This window comes from Scatophagus argus, chromosome 14 (assembly GCF_020382885.2).
Source record: "Scatophagus argus isolate fScaArg1 chromosome 14, fScaArg1.pri, whole genome shotgun sequence".
NCBI classification, from domain to species: domain Eukaryota; kingdom Metazoa; phylum Chordata; class Actinopteri; family Scatophagidae; genus Scatophagus; species Scatophagus argus.
In genome coordinates, this window is record NC_058506.1 from 21,822,410 (window position 1) to 21,842,994 (window position 20,585).

Sequence of the window (20,585 nt, forward strand, 5' to 3'; positions counted from 1 at the left end):
CAGGTAGGTTTGACACGGTACGTTTTGTATTTTTCAAAGGAAACAAGTCCAGCTAAAAGAACCTAACAATGTGCAGACGCCGAGTCTGTCATCAAATTTTCTACTTTGTGTCACTGATGACTCGGGCACTCGGCTCTGCAGGACGGTGAGTGCCAGCAGCCAACCACAGCCTTTGTCTTTCTCACCTCGAACCAATCCCAGCTGTTCATTCAAAACAAAATCTTCAAACCAGTTTTCGCAGCACAGGGGACAGTCTCAGCCCGGAGGCCTGACACGTCTTTATTCTAAAGTTTCAGTTGTGGAAGAAGCCCCACGGGGAAGATTCCAGACTCTAAACATGAGCTGCAGAGGAAGATCACATTACAGCTTTCATCAGACACGTCTTCAAAAGACACTGGCAGAGTCTGGCAGCCACTAAATCACCCCGAAAAGTCAACTCTGCACCGAGTCTCCTTCACAAATCCAGCGTGAGGCTTGGACATCACCTCTGAGTGTCTGATTCTCATCTCTGAACGAAGCCTGTCGTCCCGTCAAGCGACATTTCACAACAAAACCCAACACAAGTCACCGTGCAAGCTCCACTATAACCCAACATCCACTGCAAAAGAGCTCATGTTACTCCATCTGCTCGCTGCGGAGTCCATACTAAAGACTTTCACAGTTAGGAAAGGACACACTTGTTTGATCTTTTCCAATTCAAATTCAGCTCATCTCACTTCAGACTGCCAGGCAAATTCCTCCCACACTCTGTGACTTCTGGAAGCTGGTTGGAGAGTCTAGAAATACAAGGTTTTATTAATGCAAGGTTTTATTTATAATACTAAACTCAATAAATACTTGCCCAAACCCAAATCACAAGTTTGATACAGTACAAAAATAGTTCTGGGTTCTGAATTTAGTACTTTTTGGGACTTTGAGTTCTTTGATTTGTCAGATTTAAGTAAAATATTTTTGTCAGTTGTTTTATTTAGTTGTTTCTGAAGATTTGAGAACTTTGGTTTCATTTTATCAGCTATGCCAAATTGCATCCATCATGTTGGGATCCATTTAACAGAACTGATACTCCGTTCCATTAATAACCACTACATTACATACTACACAATACGCATTTAAATTGTTTATGCTTGTATTTGGAGCTGAAACAGTCAGTCAGTTGAGTCAGCTTGTTGACAGAGAACTGATTAAACTTCCAAGTCATTTTTAAGCAGCAATACCAAAATTTACTGTTTTCAGCTTCTGAAATGTTAATATTTTCTGGTTTTCTTTGGGTTTCATACAATCGTGATGGCTATTTTACACCACTTTGAACTTTTGCAGACCAACAATACATCAGTGAGTCCACAAAATAATGGAGAGATGACTCCCTAATGGAAATCATGCTCTCACAATGATGCAAAGAAACAGAGACGGGAAACACTCTCGATGAATTCCTCTATCTGATCAACAGTTGCTGCTGGTTCTCCTCCATCAGCTCATTTTCTGCCTCTCTTGGTTCTCCTAAGGGACACTTAAACAAAGAGACGAGTCCTCTGGGGAATGTGCCAAACAAATGCCCTGCAACTGCTAACTCAACGACAGAAAAAGACAAAAATAATTAGGCCTGCGCCATGAATCAGCTGAGCTGACACAAAGCATGAAATGTGAGTTAAATCTGGCCCTCTAACACTGCGCCGCTCGCTGAGCCTCAGGGGTTGGGATAACATTTTCAACACTGACACAAGACTTCATAATCCTGCTCTGGACACGCAGCCCCTCCACCCCCCAATACAACGGTCATCCTTTTAAGAAAACACATAACGCTGAGGCTGTTTTCTGAAGAAACCGGCCGTTGACGAGTTCTAAACCTATGTGTGGCTGCTTAGTTTACAGAAATAAGCAGATTAATGTGTGTGTGTGTGTGTGTGTGTGTGTGTGTGTGTGGAGACAGGGGGGGGCAGTGCCAGATGTATGCCAGATCCATACCATGGCACAGCCCATTAGCACAAGAGGCAAACACCATGAAAGACACTCTGGTTAGCCCTCAGGTCGTCATGAATATTCATATGCACATGTACACACCGAACACAGAGATGCCTTTTCACCATCAAAGTCAGCCTGACTTCATTTTCATTTGACAACAGATGTGAATGCGAGTTGAAGGGGCGGGAGACTGACAGAGCGCCACACATCATTTGCATTTAATCTTTATAAACGTAGGAGAAATAAATGAAATTCCATCTAATGAATTTAAACACATCACTGTGATAAACGACTAAGAGAAGCAGCAAATCCTTACATTTAAGCTGAAGCTGAAACTAGAAAACGTTTGACCTAATTGATCATAAAAATAGCCTGCAGCTAATTGTCTTTCAAATTGATTAATCAAGGCTGCTCTGAAAAACAATGTGTACTCAGGTAACCAAAGGTAATTTGTGGGGTTTTTGTAATAAAAGACTTTTGGGCTTTAAGGCAGCTTCTGTGGCCTTTGGCCCTTAAACATGCAGAGAAATGCAGGCATTACCTGCTGCATTCACTACCTGCATGTTCTCATCATTACACTTTGCAACTTAATCCTGGCGATGAGCTGAATGCTACACTAAATATACTTTTGCAGGCTCCAGGAGACACTGACACATCGGTTGGTTTTGGCAGTTTGACATTAACCCTAAGAGAAAAAGAAATGAGAGGACTCGTCACTCGCCAGGACAATGTCGTGCTCTTTGGTGGGCAGGAAGCCTTGAGCAAACGCTGAAGACAAGTTGGTGGCACCTGCATTGTTCCAAAAAGAAACATCTCTCATATCCATTACAGCACAACAGACGTAAAGTGAAACAGATCACCAGTGACATAGTGCTGCGCTCACATTTCATACACCTAAAGCCTGCAGGGTTTTAAGGGAAATCTGTGCTTTCCGCCCACTACGGGTAATAAGAGGTCATTGTGGATGCTTTCAGCCGCTCTGATTGGCTCTTCTCCTCCAGGCTGAGTTTCACGGCCTTGGATTATGATATTACAGAAAATTCATTTTGCTGGGTTGGTTGACAAATAACATGAATTCATTTCCAATAAACCTGCAAATCATTTCAATCTCTATATTATCCGGCTCCATTTGGACCTGCCGCCACATGGAGCCCAAGAGATGAATCAGCCAGCCCATAATATTCAATTATTATACATAACTAACTACAAAGATCTGGGCTGCCCAGCGTTTGTCATGCCAGGTAGAAGAAAAACACCTTTAGAGCCAAAATTACGCTGTTCTGAAATCAGATATTTTGGCATCAGGATGTTTTTGTCTTTGCTGGTTCGGACACTTAAAGAAACTGTGAGGTTTTCCACGTGGGTGGGATGTTTGGTGGTGCCAGCTTCAAATCCTCATGAGCCGAGAAAGATGACATGACATTATCTCAGATTTTACACAAACGTTCTCATTAACTGTTCAGACCAAGCATGGCGAGTTCTCTCACATCGCACATTCTTTAAGTTAATCCCACCCTTCATGTGCGTACGACTCTTTCCTGTGCGTTACTCGTATTTCAGTCGGAGTTGTTGACAACAACATCAGCAACGACAGCAAAGTAAACATTCCCAGGCTCCGTCCGCTGAACTCAAAAAGACAAAAAGCCAAAGGAGGGGGCATGAGAGAGGTGCGCGAGGGCACACAGGACGGGGGGGACACGGCTCAGAAAAGGCGGGAAGCAGGCGAGGACCATTGTGGTGTACGATTTCTCTGTAACGTGAGCCCCCGCTCGCTGCCCCCTCGGCATCCGATGGATTGGGCGTCAGGTGTGTGCAGCTGCTGGTTAAGCTCTGTTTGCAGAGCAAAGAGGGACAGAAGTGGGAAAAGAAGGAAGGCGAGGCTTCTCAATGAAGGCAATACTGGAGGTTTTTGTCTCTCCCTCTGGCACTGATGGGACCACTGCCAAGACTTGGACTGTGGCCCAAGAGAGCGCCATGTGTCCCACAGATGGGCCCTCTAAATATGAAGGGACGTCATGTACAGATGGCCAATTTTGCCTGTGCAGAGTTTGAAAGACAAAATGGCCCAAACTGCCAAAGACTGAGACTACTGACGGATGTCTTACAACAAAGAAAACAGGACCGTCTTCAACACACATGCACTGTCACACATATGTGTGCATGTAACTGAGGGACATTTAGTCCAGACTCGAAGGACAGCACGACAACAGACGTCCACTTGGTGCTGCTGCTACAACAAAAGCATAATAGACGTTTGGATTTGTGAACGTGAACACCAAACTGATCTTCTTTGTTCACATTTTCTTATGCAGTGCTTTTGTTTGAGTATCTTAATCTTAATCAGAATCAGAATTCCTTTATTAATGTGATTGGACAAAGTTTTCTTGTGACATGTTGCCTGATATTCACGTCGGGCCTGAAGCTGCGACACACCACACGCCGGGAGGCCACGTCGCCGTCATGTCACAACTAAACGGATCACTAGACATATCAGGAGCTGACTGATCGATCACATCATATGCTCACCTCGTGCTGATTAATCAGCTGCATGCTTTCAGTGCGGATATCATTAATCCAAGCTGTTGTGTGTGTGTGTGTTATTTACACACTCACATTGGTGTGTGTTGGGTGTGAGGCTGTTTATGTTCCTCCAGACGCACTGCCAGGCTCCAGAAGTGGAAAATACTACAGTTCAAAGGTATTTGTACGCTACTTGGGGACTTTAATTTTATTCTACTTTCTATTTTTATTACATTTATCCAGCAGCCACAGCTACTGGAGAGATTATAAAAACCTAAAATTAGCATGTAAAATACAGCACACTTTCATACATTAAATCAAACCAGTCAACAGTCTGGTTTGGTTTAACAGTCGTTAAAAACCTGCTTACAAGTTAACGAATCAGTACTAACAGTCCAGGAGTATAATAAATATTTATATAAGACTGACCAAACCATTTTTGCCCCTGAAGCACAAACCTTTATGTATCCTTAAGTTTATACTTAAAGTACATTATGTCGATAATGCTTACGTTCTCTTACTTTGGTAAAATGTTGAGTGTCGGCCTTCTACTTCTGACAGAGTATTTTCTAAACTGTTGTTAAGGTAAAGAATCTGAGCGTTTCTTCCATCGGACGCCGGGTTCATGACATCTGGGTAAATCCACTGTGCAGCCATAGTGAATTCTGTGGGGTCACACTACAAGCTGTGAAATGTCCCTTTAAGCACAGACGGATAAGACGGTTAAACTCTCTCTCGTAAATGGTCACGCAGATGACTACGTTGACAATCCACCTGGGCAAACACACACCTGTACGCTCATCACACTGCTCTTACTACACTGTATACAAATAATCAATCCAGTGCGAGCGGTGCAGCCAAATCCAGTATGTGGGGATTCAAAGAGGCTTTTAAGAAACAACCCTGTCAGCTCGACAAGAAAAATCTCTGCTGTGAAACCCTGCAGCATTTCAACACTTCTTTTTTGGAAAAATGAATGCAAAAAACAAAACAACCCCTCAGCGTGGGGTTGGCACTCTGGCACTCCTCCATGACGAGATCTTCACCCCCTGAATGCACATGGATGTTCCTCCCTCTCGTGAGTAATTTCCTACATTCCTCCTCTGGACTGAGTTTGCTTAAACAAACGTCACAAGCTCCTAAAACGGGTCCTATCTTCTCTCGGGCGGATTGCTCACCATATAGATTTTTCACTGTGTTGACTGATGGGCTTTGAATAACATACAAGTCAGGGGGCCGTCAATACTGCCGAAATTCCCTCCCAGAAGGCCAAGGATCAAACTACAGAGGCAGCTGCTGGATATAAAATCCCACTCCGACATCAACCATCCACTGACTGCACAGATACAGCAGACATGCAAGACAAGGCTCTTGAAAACCCTTCAGTTTAGGCTTAAGGGTGGATGTCAGCGCTGCTCCTGCCAACTGCACGGCCTTTGATTTTCTAACACGTCTCGGATCTTTAAAACATGCACAGGCGTCAAACCAAAGCCCGAAACAACAAAGTTCTTACTACAAAGCAAATTCAAACAATTTTTCCATTTTTCACATTCGGACTGAAGGAGGCAATTTTCTACTTTTTCTCAGAAATCAATGAATCCTTTTAATGCTGTCATTTTCTCATAACAAAAGGAATCCAGCCTGTTGTGTTGGTGTGCAGTTCAATCGGTCCACCCTGTCAGCTCAATACAGTGTGGCTGCGCTTTTATTAACCCAACATCCACACTGAACCGATCTGCAAAAATGCTTCATTTGTTTGCCTACAACATCCACTCCTGGCATCTGAAGCAGGACGAACATTTCTGCATGGTTTTGTTAAAGCAAATCAAGATGGTGTCTCGACTGAGTGTTGATCAAGTCAAACCACCATCTCTCCTTAATGTTAACCGAGTGTGCACGTCCGGCTCACAAGCTTAAATAATCACAGAAAGTAATGCAAAGAATGAATTGAACAGGACGTAAAGCACCTGAGCGTTCACGTGTGCCTGATGCTCTACAGCAGGGCACCATTACAACACCACAGGGATCAAACAGCCCACTCTCTTTAATGAAAACAATGAGCCAATACATTAGATTATATGGCTGTCATGCCTGGCTATCACTCAGCCAAATGCACTAATCCCACATGAACAACTGCAGCCAACAGCTGCACACTTCCTGCTACATTCAGACAAGCCCAGCAGCAGGGCGAAGGCATTCCCAGGCATCGAGCCACGGAGACGGATGAAGACGAGGTCAGGGAGACCAGCCATTATTTACACAAGGAGACTGACTCACTGCGATACCTTATGACTCATTTTTGGATATTTCATCACTTTACTATCACTGAACTCCCTATGAAAACACATTTTCTTATCAGGTCGTTAATGAGCGATTCATGACGTCTCAACGCTCACCAGGAAAAAATGTATTTTCCGAAGCAGAACGGCAATACAATCTGATCTAAGAATGAGTACACAATTTATTATTGTGCTTTAAAAATCTGAATATCTCAACTGTAAGAGGTACAGTTTGAGCAATTTAATTAATCAAATACATCATTCTATAAAAATATCAATAAATCCATATATATCACAATGAATAATGACCTGAATTGATTCCCAAAACATTTTTGTTGAAGAGCACCACACGGGCACGAAGAAAATATGGCGTGTTGACAAAGTGCTTATTTCAGTCCATTCAAAGTGGTGACTGCTGAGGGAATACAAGAATTTCTGTATGTTTTTTATGTCTTTCTGGGCCAATGGGAGTGTGGAGCCCGGACCTGCCTGGTGACAGTGACTAGCGGGACGTGAGGACCTTTGGTGGACGGGGGTGAAGACATTTGGTGGACGGGGAGTGAAGACGTTGGTGGACGGAGATGACAACGTTGGTGGACGGGGGTGAAGACGCTGGTGGGCGAAGGTGAAGACGTTTGGTGGACGGGGCAAAGATGTTTGGTGGACAGAGGTGAAGACGTTGGTGGACGCAGATGAAGACATTTGGTGGACGGGTGTGAAGACATTTGGTGGACGGGTGTGAAGACGTTTGGTGGACGGGGATGAAAACATCTGGCGGACGGGGCAAATATGTTTGGTGGACAGAGGTAAAGACGTTGGTGGACGCAGATGAAGACATTTGGTGGACGGGTGTGAAGACATTTGGTGGACGGGGAGTGAAGACATTGGTTGACGGGGAGTGAAGACGCTGGTGGGCGAAGGTGAAGACGTTTGGTGGACAAGGATGAAGACATCTGGTGGACGGAGGTGAAGACATTGGTGGACGGAGGTGAAGACATTGGTGGACGGGGCAAAGATGTTTGGTGGACAGAGGTGAAGACGTTGGTGGACGCAGATGAAGACATTTGGTGGACGGGTGTGAAGACGTTTGGTGGACGGGGATGAAAACATCTGGCGGACGGGGCAAAGATGTTTGGTGGACGCAGATGAAGACATTTGGTGGACGGGTGTGAAGACATTTGGTGGACGGGGAGTGAAGGTGCTGGTGGATGGAGGTGAAGACATTTGGTGGACGGGTGTGAAGACATTTGGTGGACGAGGAGTGAAGACGTTGGTGGACGGGGAGTGAAGATACTGGTGGACGCAGATGAAGACATTTGGTGGACGGGGCTGAAGACATTTGGTGGACAGGGGTGAAGATGTTGCACCAGTGTGACATGTCTGGTGGTGAAACATTAAAAGACATGAGGTTCTGCTTGCCGTGCGATGGGAACAGGACAAAGACGTGTCTGTCTCCGTCCACACGTATTTAGCTGATTGCTGTACCAACAGACCCTCCATACTGAGGTGCTGGCTGCATAAAGAGGTGTGGCTGCTTTCTCTTTGCCTTCATGACACAGCTGCTTGGTCTTTCCCAAAATGTCTGACGGATGGCATTCAGACAGCTTTGGTGGCAGTCAGGAAAGCCAGCAGGACCATGTGAGCCAACATACTTTACAAGTTTCATTCCTCCACTGCTGCAGGAGACGTTGTGGGCGAGCCCTGTGTTTAACATCAACATACTGGATTAAAAGACATCTACAAGCGCCTGTTGTGGCCTGTCCTGTAAAATCTTAGCGCACAAAGCCAGCGTTGACCTGAAGCTGCACTAGGAGGTGCAGTATTGAAAGTAAAGGAAAAGTCTGTAAATAAAATCCAGATGTGGGGTGTCTAAAAGGGCCAGACCCGCTTTCTCCACCTGAAATATAATGTTTATTAACCTTGTTTATTAATCTGACCATTATTTAATCTGATCATTATTACAAAAAATCACGTAAAATGTCTTTAATATTCTTCAAATTGCTTGTTTTATTTGGAAAAGATTTTCAACTGATGCTGACATATGATGAAATAAATCAGAAATCCAGGAAATTCTCACATTTGAGAGACTGAAACCAGATTTGGTGTTAATAAATGTCTGGAATGATTGGTCCGTTACTGCATGCCTGTGTGTCTTCTGCTGTCGTTAACAAGATCACAAACGCCAGGCTTCTGGATATCAAAGTTAAAGCCCTTCAGCAGTGCATTAATTCTATCAACAGGAAACTCTAAAATGGGCAGAAATTAAGTTTCCATCACACTGACTGCTTGTGGGAGGGACACGTTTAAAGCATCTTCACCACCAACGCCACGCTCAGCTTGGCCTGATTTCACACATTCAGGGTCGACGTCTGTCCGGCTTTTGCTTTAGATAGCTTACATTAATAATTTACTCTTGAGAAGCTTTTATGGTTATCCTTAATCTGTGTGAATACACAGTGAAATGCCGTAAAACACAGTGAAATGCCGTAAAACAGGACGCATGCGCCAGGTTAGCCAGTTAGCTTAACGAGGCTAATTTCCAAAGAGGCAAATTGTAGAGAACCAAGACATTACTCGTAATTTCAAAATAAAATTTCACAATAACCACCTTTAAACATAAAAGTCTTTGAATATGCAGAATCCACGCACTCAGGCAATAGCAGGGAAAACACTGGAAAGATTTCCATCGAGAGAGAAATGAGTTGTTTCTTAGTGCTGAGCTGCAACATCTCGTGGCTTTAAAGAAGCTCGTGGTCATGGAGCTCCAGGAGAGCTGATGAAATGTCTTGACATACGAGACATATCGCTTCAAGTCCGCAAATAAGTGCAGCATTTGTTGATGAGTGATGCCAAAGCTGTTTTAAATGATGTCAGACCGAACGTGATTATAACGTCAACCTAACCCCAAATTATCCCAATCAGTTTGTACATCAGTCACAACCCCCTTCCTAACCCTAACTTGGTTTGGGATCGGAAAAGATTATGGTTTGGGGGTAAAACGACAATATTATTAATTTTGTAAGCATGACTCAAGCGAAATATGTAAGTACAGGCAGCATATGGGTGACTTAGAGACAGGACTGTCCTACAGGAGGCAGCGGTTTGATTTGTGTCTTTTAACTGAAAACCACGACTTCTTTATTCTGCCAAGGAAAACTGAAATACAAAAAAACTGAGAACCGGCGTGGCGTTTTGCCCCTGAATCACAGCTAAATCTGTCGTCCTGTACATCAAGTTAATGAATGCTGCCGGCCTCCATTCTGAATTGCAATGAATATTTTCCAAAAAACCAAAAAACCAAACAAACAACCAGACTTTAACTGATCAACAGATAAAATCTTGTTTGTGTTATCTCATAATGGCATGAACTAAGCAAGCATGTCGTGCGTATCCACTTCTGTTCTGTCAGCATCATCGTAAAAGCTCTGCCACGACTCTGATTTACTGCACAGCCACAATGCCCAGACCGCTCGTTCCTGTAACACAACATGACCATCATACTGATGAACACGGGCCTGCCAAATCAATACAGGCTGCATCAACTAAGCTACATGTTTGGGTTTCTCCTCATGCTCAGGATGGGGTTATTTCCATGCAGGAGAAATGCTTTTAGCCACAAATTGTGTTTGAGTAAGTGCCCTTCAGGGCCCATTAGGGAGAGGGTCAGTTTTGACAGAACCTCGTCTAGAAGCTCTTTAGATGGCCGACGTCTCTATGAATAACCAACGACTTAATCCAAAAACAGGCAGCTTTACTCAGTCTCCAGAGCAGGCAGAGGGGAGATGAGGATTAAACAGAGGTAACCCAATTAAGACAAGGCTGATGGAGTAAAAAACAGAGATTTAGGAGAAAAAGAGGTTTAAGGTCGGACAGAGCGAGTGTTGTCCTGTTGATAGATGCTACATGGAGAAGCAGGAAGGTTTACTCAGTAGGCCACCAGTGAACGTGAAGTCGGGCTTTAAGGGCAGACGTGGGAGGAAACAAGTGATACGCATGAGAACTGATTCTTCTCTCTCACATTTCTTCATCGACTGAAAGACTTCAAAGCTCAGGGTTCAACTTCAGCCATTTCTGGTCGGGCAAAGAAAGTAGCCTGGTCATTAGCAAGAAAACACAGACACGCTATGAATCAATAACACCGATTATGAATCAATAACACCGATTATGAATCAATAACACCGATTATGAATCAATAACACCGAGCTGCTCACAGCATCATCGAATCATGAGCCCCGTCTCGTGTCCTCTAACGGAGCCCAGGTCCACAGATACTCGGCTGATATGAAACAGATTAATGCTGCACTTTGCTAAGCTGCAACCTCAAAGATTACTACCATCATTAATATCAAACTCCATTAACTGTCTGTCTACCGACTAATCCGTTATTTGACTGCCTGTTTTGTCTTTAATTAGCTGTTTGTAATTCATGGTTGATCTCCATTACTTGGTCGTAAAGTAAATTCAGAGCTGATTAACTGATTAACAGGAAATCAATCAGCAATTCACTACTTTTCTGTGTTTTACACTGTTTTAAACCGAGTTGTCTTTGAATCTGACAGCCGTGATGCAGACATATTTAACTATTTCTCAGACAGCAATGTTCAAGTTAGTTAAGAGAGCAAATATTCGTCAGCTGCAGCCTTAACTAAATAAGGTCTACAAAGAAAGCAGCTGCAGTGAAACACGCAGACGGTCTGAAGGAAAACCCAGACTGGTTCTCATGATGATAATGAAGAGGCTGACACGCACACTGCGTTTGAAAGCAGCCTCTCCCATCACGCTGCGTCTGCTTTGAATGCATCACCGAGACTAAACTCCAACCGAGTCCTCCTACTCTGGGACTCTGGCTGGCTTTGGCTCTGCTGTGGGTTTTCAGATGTTTACGGCAGTCTTATTAAAGCTTTAATAACTTATCCAGACTCGGTTTATGACACAAGCCTTAAAACTAAATAAAGAAATAAATAAAAACGCCATTCACACGCCACATGTGTGCATGTCTGCGCTGCAGCCTGCAGCTACGCGTTCTTACGCTAATTGGTTCGTTAACAGCGTCAATTACGCAGTAATTAACTGCACCTTTAAATATTTTAACGTCGACTCTCGATTTAAAAAGCAGCCAAAAGTGGAGGCTGAGATGCTGGGAGGGTGGAGGGGGGGAGGAGGGGTGCCACCAACTCAACACGCGCTTATTAAACTAAACTATATGTAATTTAGCTTCAGATAACAGGAGCTCACGGGCTCACGTGATTAACCGCACGAGGCCCACAGGACCCGAAAAAAACTCACTTTTAATGGAGCAAACTGCGCTCGAGCTGACTAAACATGTCAGAGGAAAGAAAAGCATACGCGTTGTTTACTCATTCAAAGTCGCACTTTCCTCCTTCACTAAACTTCACAACACACACACACACACACACACACGGCAGGAGCGAAGTGAACTGAGCCGAACTCACCGCTGCAGCTCAGCAGGCACACGTGAAGCAGAAGCGGAGGGAACGCGCTGCGCAGGAAAGCCATGTCTCCTCACTGCTCGACGTATCCAGTCCAACACTAACTGAAGTGAGCTGCTCTGTCGACGAGAAGTTAGCCAGCAGCCCGGAGGAGACTGAGGAGGGGAGGAGGGGGAGGGGGAGGGGGAGGAGGGAGCTCAATTAGAGTCTCAGGCTGGCGGGGTCCTGCTCCTCCTCCTCCACCTCCCCCTCCTCCCCCTCCTCCTCTCATTGTGAACCTTTCTGTGTGGTAGAAGCAGCTAATCGGTGTTTTCTACCGCCACAAACTCAATTCACACACCGATTTCTTCTTCTCGCTGGAAAAGTCGTCAAGGTCACCGCGATAAAAACCCACGTTGTCGCGTGCGCACGGCCTGCTGGCTGAACTCAGCTCAGTCTGGAACTTTGGAAGTGCTGAAACCTGAGTGCTTCAGTCCTCATCATGTGTCAATCAGTGCGCTAAAGGTGATGCGGGGGCCTCCAGGTGGGGCCTCTTGCGGAGGAAACGCAGTGAAGTGCCACCTCAGGGACCCTTCCAGTGGAGGAAAAGGGCCCTCCTCACTGGGACCACTGTGCGCACTTCATCATGGTACTGCGAGTAGTACGTCCTGGTACGGTCAGGGGGCCAGCATGGCGGACAGTTTTTACTGTCCACGCTGTAGAGACGTCAGCCGCACGCGTTGTTTGCGCATGTTTTTGTGATGAAAGCTCCCTGAGGTTTTGATTCGCTCTTGTGTCACAGGTGAGGGGGGCTCGTGGAGATTTCTTAGCTTGCAGTTTCTGGAGCAAAACGTCAGTTTATACCTGCTGCTGGTTCGTCAGGCACCTGCGCACGAGCCACCCCCACGTCACCAGCTGGTCTCTCATCTTCTGCCTGATGGAGTTTCGGGTGTAGCTCCACCTCTGGGGATTGTGGCCTTGAGGCTGTGGTTTCTACACTTTGGGCTCTGCAGAAACGTTTTTTTTTCTCCTTAAAGCAACTCAAGACTCACAACATAAACAAACGCTTCTTAAAGTTTGCTTTTTAACTAAATCGGTCATCTTGGAAGTCGTGCTGTGAGTTAAATCTGCAAGCCACCAGCGCAGACCACAGCAACCACCTTTGATCATCTCGCAGTAATAAACGCCTCAGCAACTGTTCAGATCAGGAAATATGTGCTCTAATTAATATTCCTCTTCTGAAGAGATGCACACAATACAGCCGCGGTTAGCCGGACTGGACTCCTTCCAGTGAAGTGAGGCTGACTGCTGGTGCTGTCATGGCTGACCGTGGGGTCACCTTGGCTAACAGCTGCAGCAGAAAGGCTTCCTGAAGTTGGTCACCCAGCTGTCCAGCACTCATCACACATGAGCCTCCTGCAGGTTCACAGCGAAGTCATCGAACGTCACCAGGCCGCACGTCCAAACGCAAAGATAATCCAACTTTCAATTTTGTTATCTCCTGCTACAAAGACGCAGCAAGATTTTATGATCTCTTCACAGATTCTAATTAATGAGTAGGCAGAGCGGCCATGTTTCGAATAAATTTACTGGACGTCATTTTATTTATTTATTAATTATGATGTGTGGTTTGTTTGAAAACATTCCTATCTTTAATCTGATGTGATGTTTAATTTGATGTGGATTTGTGTAATTGAATATAACACAAAATTCTGTCAGGTGTAGTTTGGAGTAAAACAGAGAAAAAATATCTGTTTAAACCCAACTAACCAAACCTTTGTGGTTTGTGAGCCTGAAGCAGCCTCCACTTCTAGTCTCAGGTAAACGTGGCCTTAAGGTGGACCTGCAGCCTTCTCAGATTCCTTCATTATTCTGAGCCCCGAAGAGGAGAAGGTAAGCAGTATATCACAACAAAACAAAAGCAGGCAAAAAAATGAGAGCACAGTTTAAAAGCAGAAAATTGCATTAATTGTCATTCGCCAATGAGGACTGTAAAATGCTGCTGAGAGCTTTGAAAAGTGAGCATGTGTCAACCGAAAATAAACCCAATGTGAGCTTGGTGCTGAAAAGGCTGCACTCGTGTGGAAAAGCGTATCTTGGACTTCGTATCAGGGAATATTTGGCTTGGATTTGAGCCAGCGTTTCCTCACATGAAGTCTTTCTACCCTTCAGACACGATTCTAAGCAGGCCTCTTTCTCAGACTTTCTGCCCACACATCGTCTCCTTTGTTCAGACCCGCGGCTCACTGTGCACTGGCTCTGTCCTCCTCAGCCTCGTTAGAGTCTGATGAACAAAAACCCGCCACCAATTAGGAGTTTTATTGGACACTTCAGGGACGATTTCTGTCCGTATGATTTCCTTCACATTTTTCAGCACGTTTAGGAAATTTCTTCTGGTCAAAAATGTGTTTTCGCTGCATTAGACGCTGCTGAGTCGTGTGACGACGCCCAACATCCGTCCTCCACCAGAAGAGCACACTGGTTACCTGCCTTTGATTCTGGATGCTATACTTTTAAAAAATAACTAAGAGAATTATAACGCTGCCCGAGGGGACACTCCTGTCTTTGTCTCCCGAGGACTTGACTGCTGTAGTTATCTGAACCTGGTCAAACCAGCAGTCACACCAAAATAAAAACATCCAGGATGACACCTAAGTGTTTTCTGATGTGACATTGAGGCACCGCAGTGACACTGAGCTTAGGAGAGATTGTGTCTTTGGGTGAAATATTAAAGTATAGGGGACACCGTCGTCATGGTTACAAGCACAAGACATCCATCCGCCTTGGCCTCCAGCTGTGCTGACTTTGCGGCTCTGAAACAAGACTTGCTGTTCCTACATGTTGGCTCATTCCTCCAGCAGTGTTCTGCTGCCTCACGGTTTCCCGCTCTTCCTCTCAAAGCACGCACATCCTCCCGCTGTTGTCCCGGGTGGGGCATCGAGCAGGCATGTGCTCCATGTGGGACAGATGGCGTGGTCAGCCATGTCTCTTCTTCACCTGCCACGAGAGAGGAGCTTCCAGAGCACAGAGTGCCGGACATTCACGCTACGCCCTCAGTGTGTCACGCCCACGCCGGACGCCAGACGCCCCGACAAACCACGCACTCTCATAACTCGGCTCTGACTGGACTTTTGCTGCTGAACTTCGGAGCAGATCTCAGGCATGAAGCCAGTCTCTTCTCAGAGCCTTTCTTTCTCTGATCCATTTCTCGCCCTCCTTTTTATAAATTGTTTAAACCTTTGAAACATTAGTGCATCTGATCTATTTTTCATTGCAGCTCTGTTTCATCTCATTCCTTCCCATCCATCCCCGTCTTACGCTGAAATGCTCCTGCAGCGTCGGGTCTCGGGACGTCAGCTGCATCTCTTGTTCACGCTGAACTGCGCTGCATGAAACATGACATTACGTCCTCTCGTGTCATCCGGACGTACATTTGCAGTCACACTTGTAAACACTGTAGGTCCATAATGTCTCTGTGAGTTTGTTTTCTTGAAATGTACACAGTGATGGAACAGTTACTTCGTGCTCTTCAAAATGATTTGGCAGGGAAATTAAATACCCTTCTTTCTATACTGGGTGTGCTGCAGTCTTACAGTAAAAATCTGCATTTGTCTCTCAGACACAAAGGGACCACACAAACATGGCTGTCCTCTGGAAATGAAGTCCGTTTTCCATAAGAGTGAAAATAAAAGCCAGAAACTCGGGTGAGAAAGTCTTTGAAGTGGGCAGCAATCCCAAACCTCCATCTGAAATCCCTCTTTTGCCCCCTGCAATGGAGAGGAGAGTCGGGGAGAGAAAAGATGATTCCTCTCTGCAAAATCTTTCTACTTCTGCTATACTTTTAAAGCAGATTCACGTCTTTGTTATATCCCCTCCTTTCTCTTGCTTCTTCTTTATCTCCACTCCAGCGATCCCCGGTGCCGCTCTGTGGCTTTAAAGCGAGAAGATTGAGGCGGCGAAGTGATGGTTTCAGACGGACTGAACTGCAATATGCACGTGTTGTGTTCATGTAATCAGACGTGACAGGAGACTGCAGTCTTAGACGCACGGGATGAAACCTTAATGTTTTACAGTTTTTACTGATCAAACAGAGGACAAAACCTTTTTACTTTTAGAGTTTCTTTATGCCCCTTTTAAGGTGTACACAACATCCGTCCAAAGGTCAAGACTTTACGTCTTTGTCTCTCGTTTCATGATGAAAACGTGCACTAAATTTAACTTTATTTTTAGCAAACGCAGAGGCTGTTCAAAGTGCTGTACACATGAGAATGACATTTAAAACAATAAGGATGTTATGTTTTTGTATTTACGATTATTCATATTTTTAATGTCAATGTTTCCATCTATTAAAAGTGAAGATGTATGTTATATAATTTTTTTGCCACCAGCCTCTGTGCCGACGGTGATTTTTCATCAAAAACTCCTCTACAGAGGCAGACGTGCTCTTTGTGGTATTTTCTGACAGCACATCAGTCGAAAACACTGCAGGGAGTGAAGGAAGGAGAAGGACGGGACACAATGAGCTGTTAGATGACGAACTGCAGGCTGTCCTCAGCTGGACGCTTCAAACGTCCCAGCATGGACGTCAACTCCTTCTACCCTGCAATTCAGTTTATTAACAGGTTTTGGCTGCACTGTGAGCTTGCTGTTCCTCTGGATTTTGTAGTAGAATAAAACTGCAAAAACAGCCACGACTGAAATGTTAAGAATTATAACTTTAAATATTCTGGGATGGGACGACACGTTTCTGTATTCGGTTGAGCCTGGGAGTCAGAGGAGAAGAGAAGCCGGTCTGCTCAGAGTGTTAAAGGGGACACTCAGAGGGTTTGGTGTGGCACTTCCAGGAAGCTGCGTGACTTACAGTAAGTTGGCCTAAGACAGTAAAAAAGAAAAAAAGACTGGCCATAATCCAGACGGATGGACGGATGGACCCGACTGCATCCTACGTTTCCCGCTTTACAATGTGATCGTGCGAGCGCAGCTGTGATTTTAGTGGCTTTGAGAAGTTCAAAGTAGAAATAAAATCAAACGTGCTCTTGTGTGGACCCACATAAAAAAAAGTCTTTGAAGCAGTCGGGACATTGGACCCGAGTTCATCACATCAGCATCGTCCTCGTCCTCGTCCTCCATGTGTCTGTAGTCTGAAGTGAGCCCACACACTGGCTGCTCTGCCCACACAGATTGGGGGGCCGAGTGTTTCACGGCAGGGGTGCCAGACGGAGTCAAGGACCGATGGTTCCAGCAGACTCTGTCAGATGAGGGGCTGGGAATGTAAGGAAGGACGCCATTCACCAAAAAAAATGCCAGGAGGCTTCAAGGGCATGCGATCCAATTTGAGAGACAAATTTTAATAACTTGTTTATGCTGACCAAGAGAAAAGAGATTTATGTCTATAACATCTGGCAGAAAATCACAGCAGCCACACCAAAGGGCCTCCTGACAGGAACTGGAGGATTTCAACACTGTCCATCACTGGAACTCCTCCGTCCTGCGGCTGAACGAAGACATTTTATAATGCGGTGATAAGACCAGCGTTATGTTCCCAAACCTCACAAAGACTGCGGTCCAAACGGTGTTCTTGCTGCGTCCTTATGGCTCGGACAGCAGTTTGAGCTGAACAACCCAAGCATTTTGGCTGACTGACGTTGTTGTTCTGAGGCCACACTTACAAATGGTGCAATCTTCAGCAATCAGCAATCATCTTCAGCAACTCGGTGACTCACGCAGGACTTGAGAAGTTCGAGCAGAGACAGGAGACAAGGACAGCGATGAAGATGTGCCTGTGATTCCTCAGGGTGTCACCGTGTGGCTTGTGTTTGCTGCTGAGGGAAAAGAGCCTGACATGGTTGGCCTCCACTCGGGTCTGCATTAACCCTCACACATGGAAAGCTGCTGGTCTTCACCTGTGACTGAAGGTTACTTCACCTCCTGCTTGTTGGAGGAGCACAGTAGCATTTATTTCCATTTTCCACTTAAAAAACATTGCTAAATTAATTATATTCTGTTGCTGAGATCGACAGTGAAAGTTTAACTTTACTTTAGTTTTACAAAATGTAAAATGTGTTAAGCGAAGGTTAAAGCAAACACATTCATGTTCATTTTGAAGACAATGAGTCACCGCTAACATAACATGAATCCTTTAACAGCATCCACCCACAGCAGACACCAAACAGTCACAATCTCTTCTGGAGAATACAAAAAATAAAATAAAACCGTGTGCCGTCACGTCCCGATACCACAAGTCAAATTTACTGGCCTGCAGGCTTACTGGAACAAGAATCATGAGATATACTACCAAGAATTTCTGATTAGATTATCATTCGAGTTGTGTGTGTGTGTGTGTGTGTGGATGTTTTTGTAAGGCAGAGGGCATAAATGGGTTATGGTAACCTCTGGATGTTTGGGGGAGGGTTAACTGATTGTACCTCCTGCCTTTGCTCAGATCCTGTGACAGGGTTTGCCCTGAAGGAGGCTGTCACGTTACCACTGACCCCTTGGAAAGATTGTTGCCATGGCCACAGGACGCCTTAATGAACTAATGAATCACTGTGGCACACCTCAGCTCAGACACATCAGTGTCTCGCTGAGGGCACAGACGGGGGACCGGGAACGGGGACGGGGGACAGGGGGACGGGGGTGCGGGGACTGGACTCCATACAGATACCATGCAGGGTCTGGTTACAGCAGTGCGAGGGACCCAGGTGGCCAATTGTTTGCAAATGTAGTGGATCAAAATTTGGTCAGGACGGCCCTTAATCACCAGCAGACAGCACTCTTCACATTCATTATCCTCTGATTACATTAGCGAGACGTGCAGCACAGCGCCATCTCACTTTTTACTCACATAATGGAGAGACTGTGACCACTTCTGTGTGCTGCAGTATGTGGGAAGCTCCTTTGACTCGGACAACATTTGGCCCCACAGGCCTGCTTCATCACATGAATGGTTCAGTATTCGACATTTAAGCTCGACAGTTTTTAGAAATGAGCTGGCTTGCTTTCTTTCCATGAGTCAGACGACACTCACTGCGTTGGAGTCAGGCTGTGGTTAGCCTAGCTTAGCTTACAGACTGGCAGCAGAGGGAAACAGCCGACATGCCAAAGCTCTGTATGTTGCCTACTGCAACTCAAACATCAGCACGGTGCGGCGATCGTGTGTCCTGACGTTTTGTTGTCACAGCGAGGTTGCCAGGTTTGGCACCATAGTGTCTATTTAACAAGACCTGTGCTCACAAACCACATCTGGTAACCCACGTGACAGCTACAGAAGTGCAAAGAATTACAGATAAATAAACGGTTAATCATCAAGAAGTAGTCACATCACGCAATCCCCTCTCAAAGCACAAACCTGTTGTTATTGCATTTCTGGAAAAAGCCTTTGACGAGTCAGCAAGGCCACAGAAAAGCAGCCTACAGATGCCTTTGGTTGTCTGGGCGAGTGTTGGCCACGCCCACCTAATCTGCATACTGAGCTCCAATCACAACAACATGGGCAGGAGCGAGATAACATGGAAGCGTATTAATCCACAGTATGAATGCAAAGGGCTGTGAAAAATGTCATTTTCAAGATAACGTGCAGATCACATGTTAATGCATATTAGTAGCCAGATGGAAACGGTTCACAAAGTGTGAGCCACAGACCAGCTGGGGGGGTCTGACGGCGTTGGGGGGGCGGGGGGGTTGGGCTGCACAGTCCACAGGGTTGGTGTTCGCTCACAGTGGGTTCAGGGGTCTACGAGTGGGATCTCATTCAGTTAACCCAGTTCGTACAAAGCATTAACAAAATAATTTTCTCAGATTTATAAATATGAAGGGCGTGTCACATCCACAGCCAACAACTTCTCCTCTGACACATAACACAGACAGTAGTTACAGTTCAGATTTCATTTTCCTCCAGCTGCAAACAGAGCAGCATTAATGATGAGACTCCTGAGTGTTTACATGTGTGCAATAATCCCTGTGAAATTTAATTCAGGGGGAAAAGCAGGGTCTGAATTAAAGAGCTGGAGCCTTCGGGCTGTTCTGATAAGGCACCTTTATAACCTCCCCCCTCTGTGCCGCATCACGACGGCAGCCCTCTCAGCTGTTTACGGCTCCACAGCAAGAAATAAGAGCCGAACGTCCCTTTTCTCACGAGCCCAAAAGCTGCACTCGGAAATGTGCAAAATGCGAGTAACGTCTTGAACAGACCCTTTAGCTTCTCACGGTCTCATGTGAGATACTGTTTCTTGTTTACAGAGGGTCAGGATTGGCTCCTTCAAAGTGCGCCCCCCCTCCTCCTGGGACCTGACTGACAACTCCAAGTGCAGACGCTGACACTATTAACCTTCAGCCATTCAATCATCCAATCACATAAAAGAGTCGAGTGTGTGATATCCACAAAGGTGTTAAGTGTTCG

At 45.4% G+C, this 20,585-nt stretch overlaps 1 protein-coding gene across 1 annotated transcript in view; it reads right to left on the reverse strand.

The window, feature by feature from the left end:
- Nucleotides 1–12,401, reverse strand: part of mcama (melanoma cell adhesion molecule a) — a 41,526-nt gene extending 29,125 nt beyond the window's left edge. The window contains exon 1 of the mRNA XM_046410339.1: nucleotides 12,212–12,401. Coding sequence (XP_046266295.1) covers nucleotides 12,212–12,275 — 64 coding nt within the window. The 5' untranslated portion in view covers nucleotides 12,276–12,401. The remainder of the gene's footprint in view (nucleotides 1–12,211) is intronic.
- Between the last annotated feature and the right edge of the window lie 8,184 nt (nucleotides 12,402–20,585).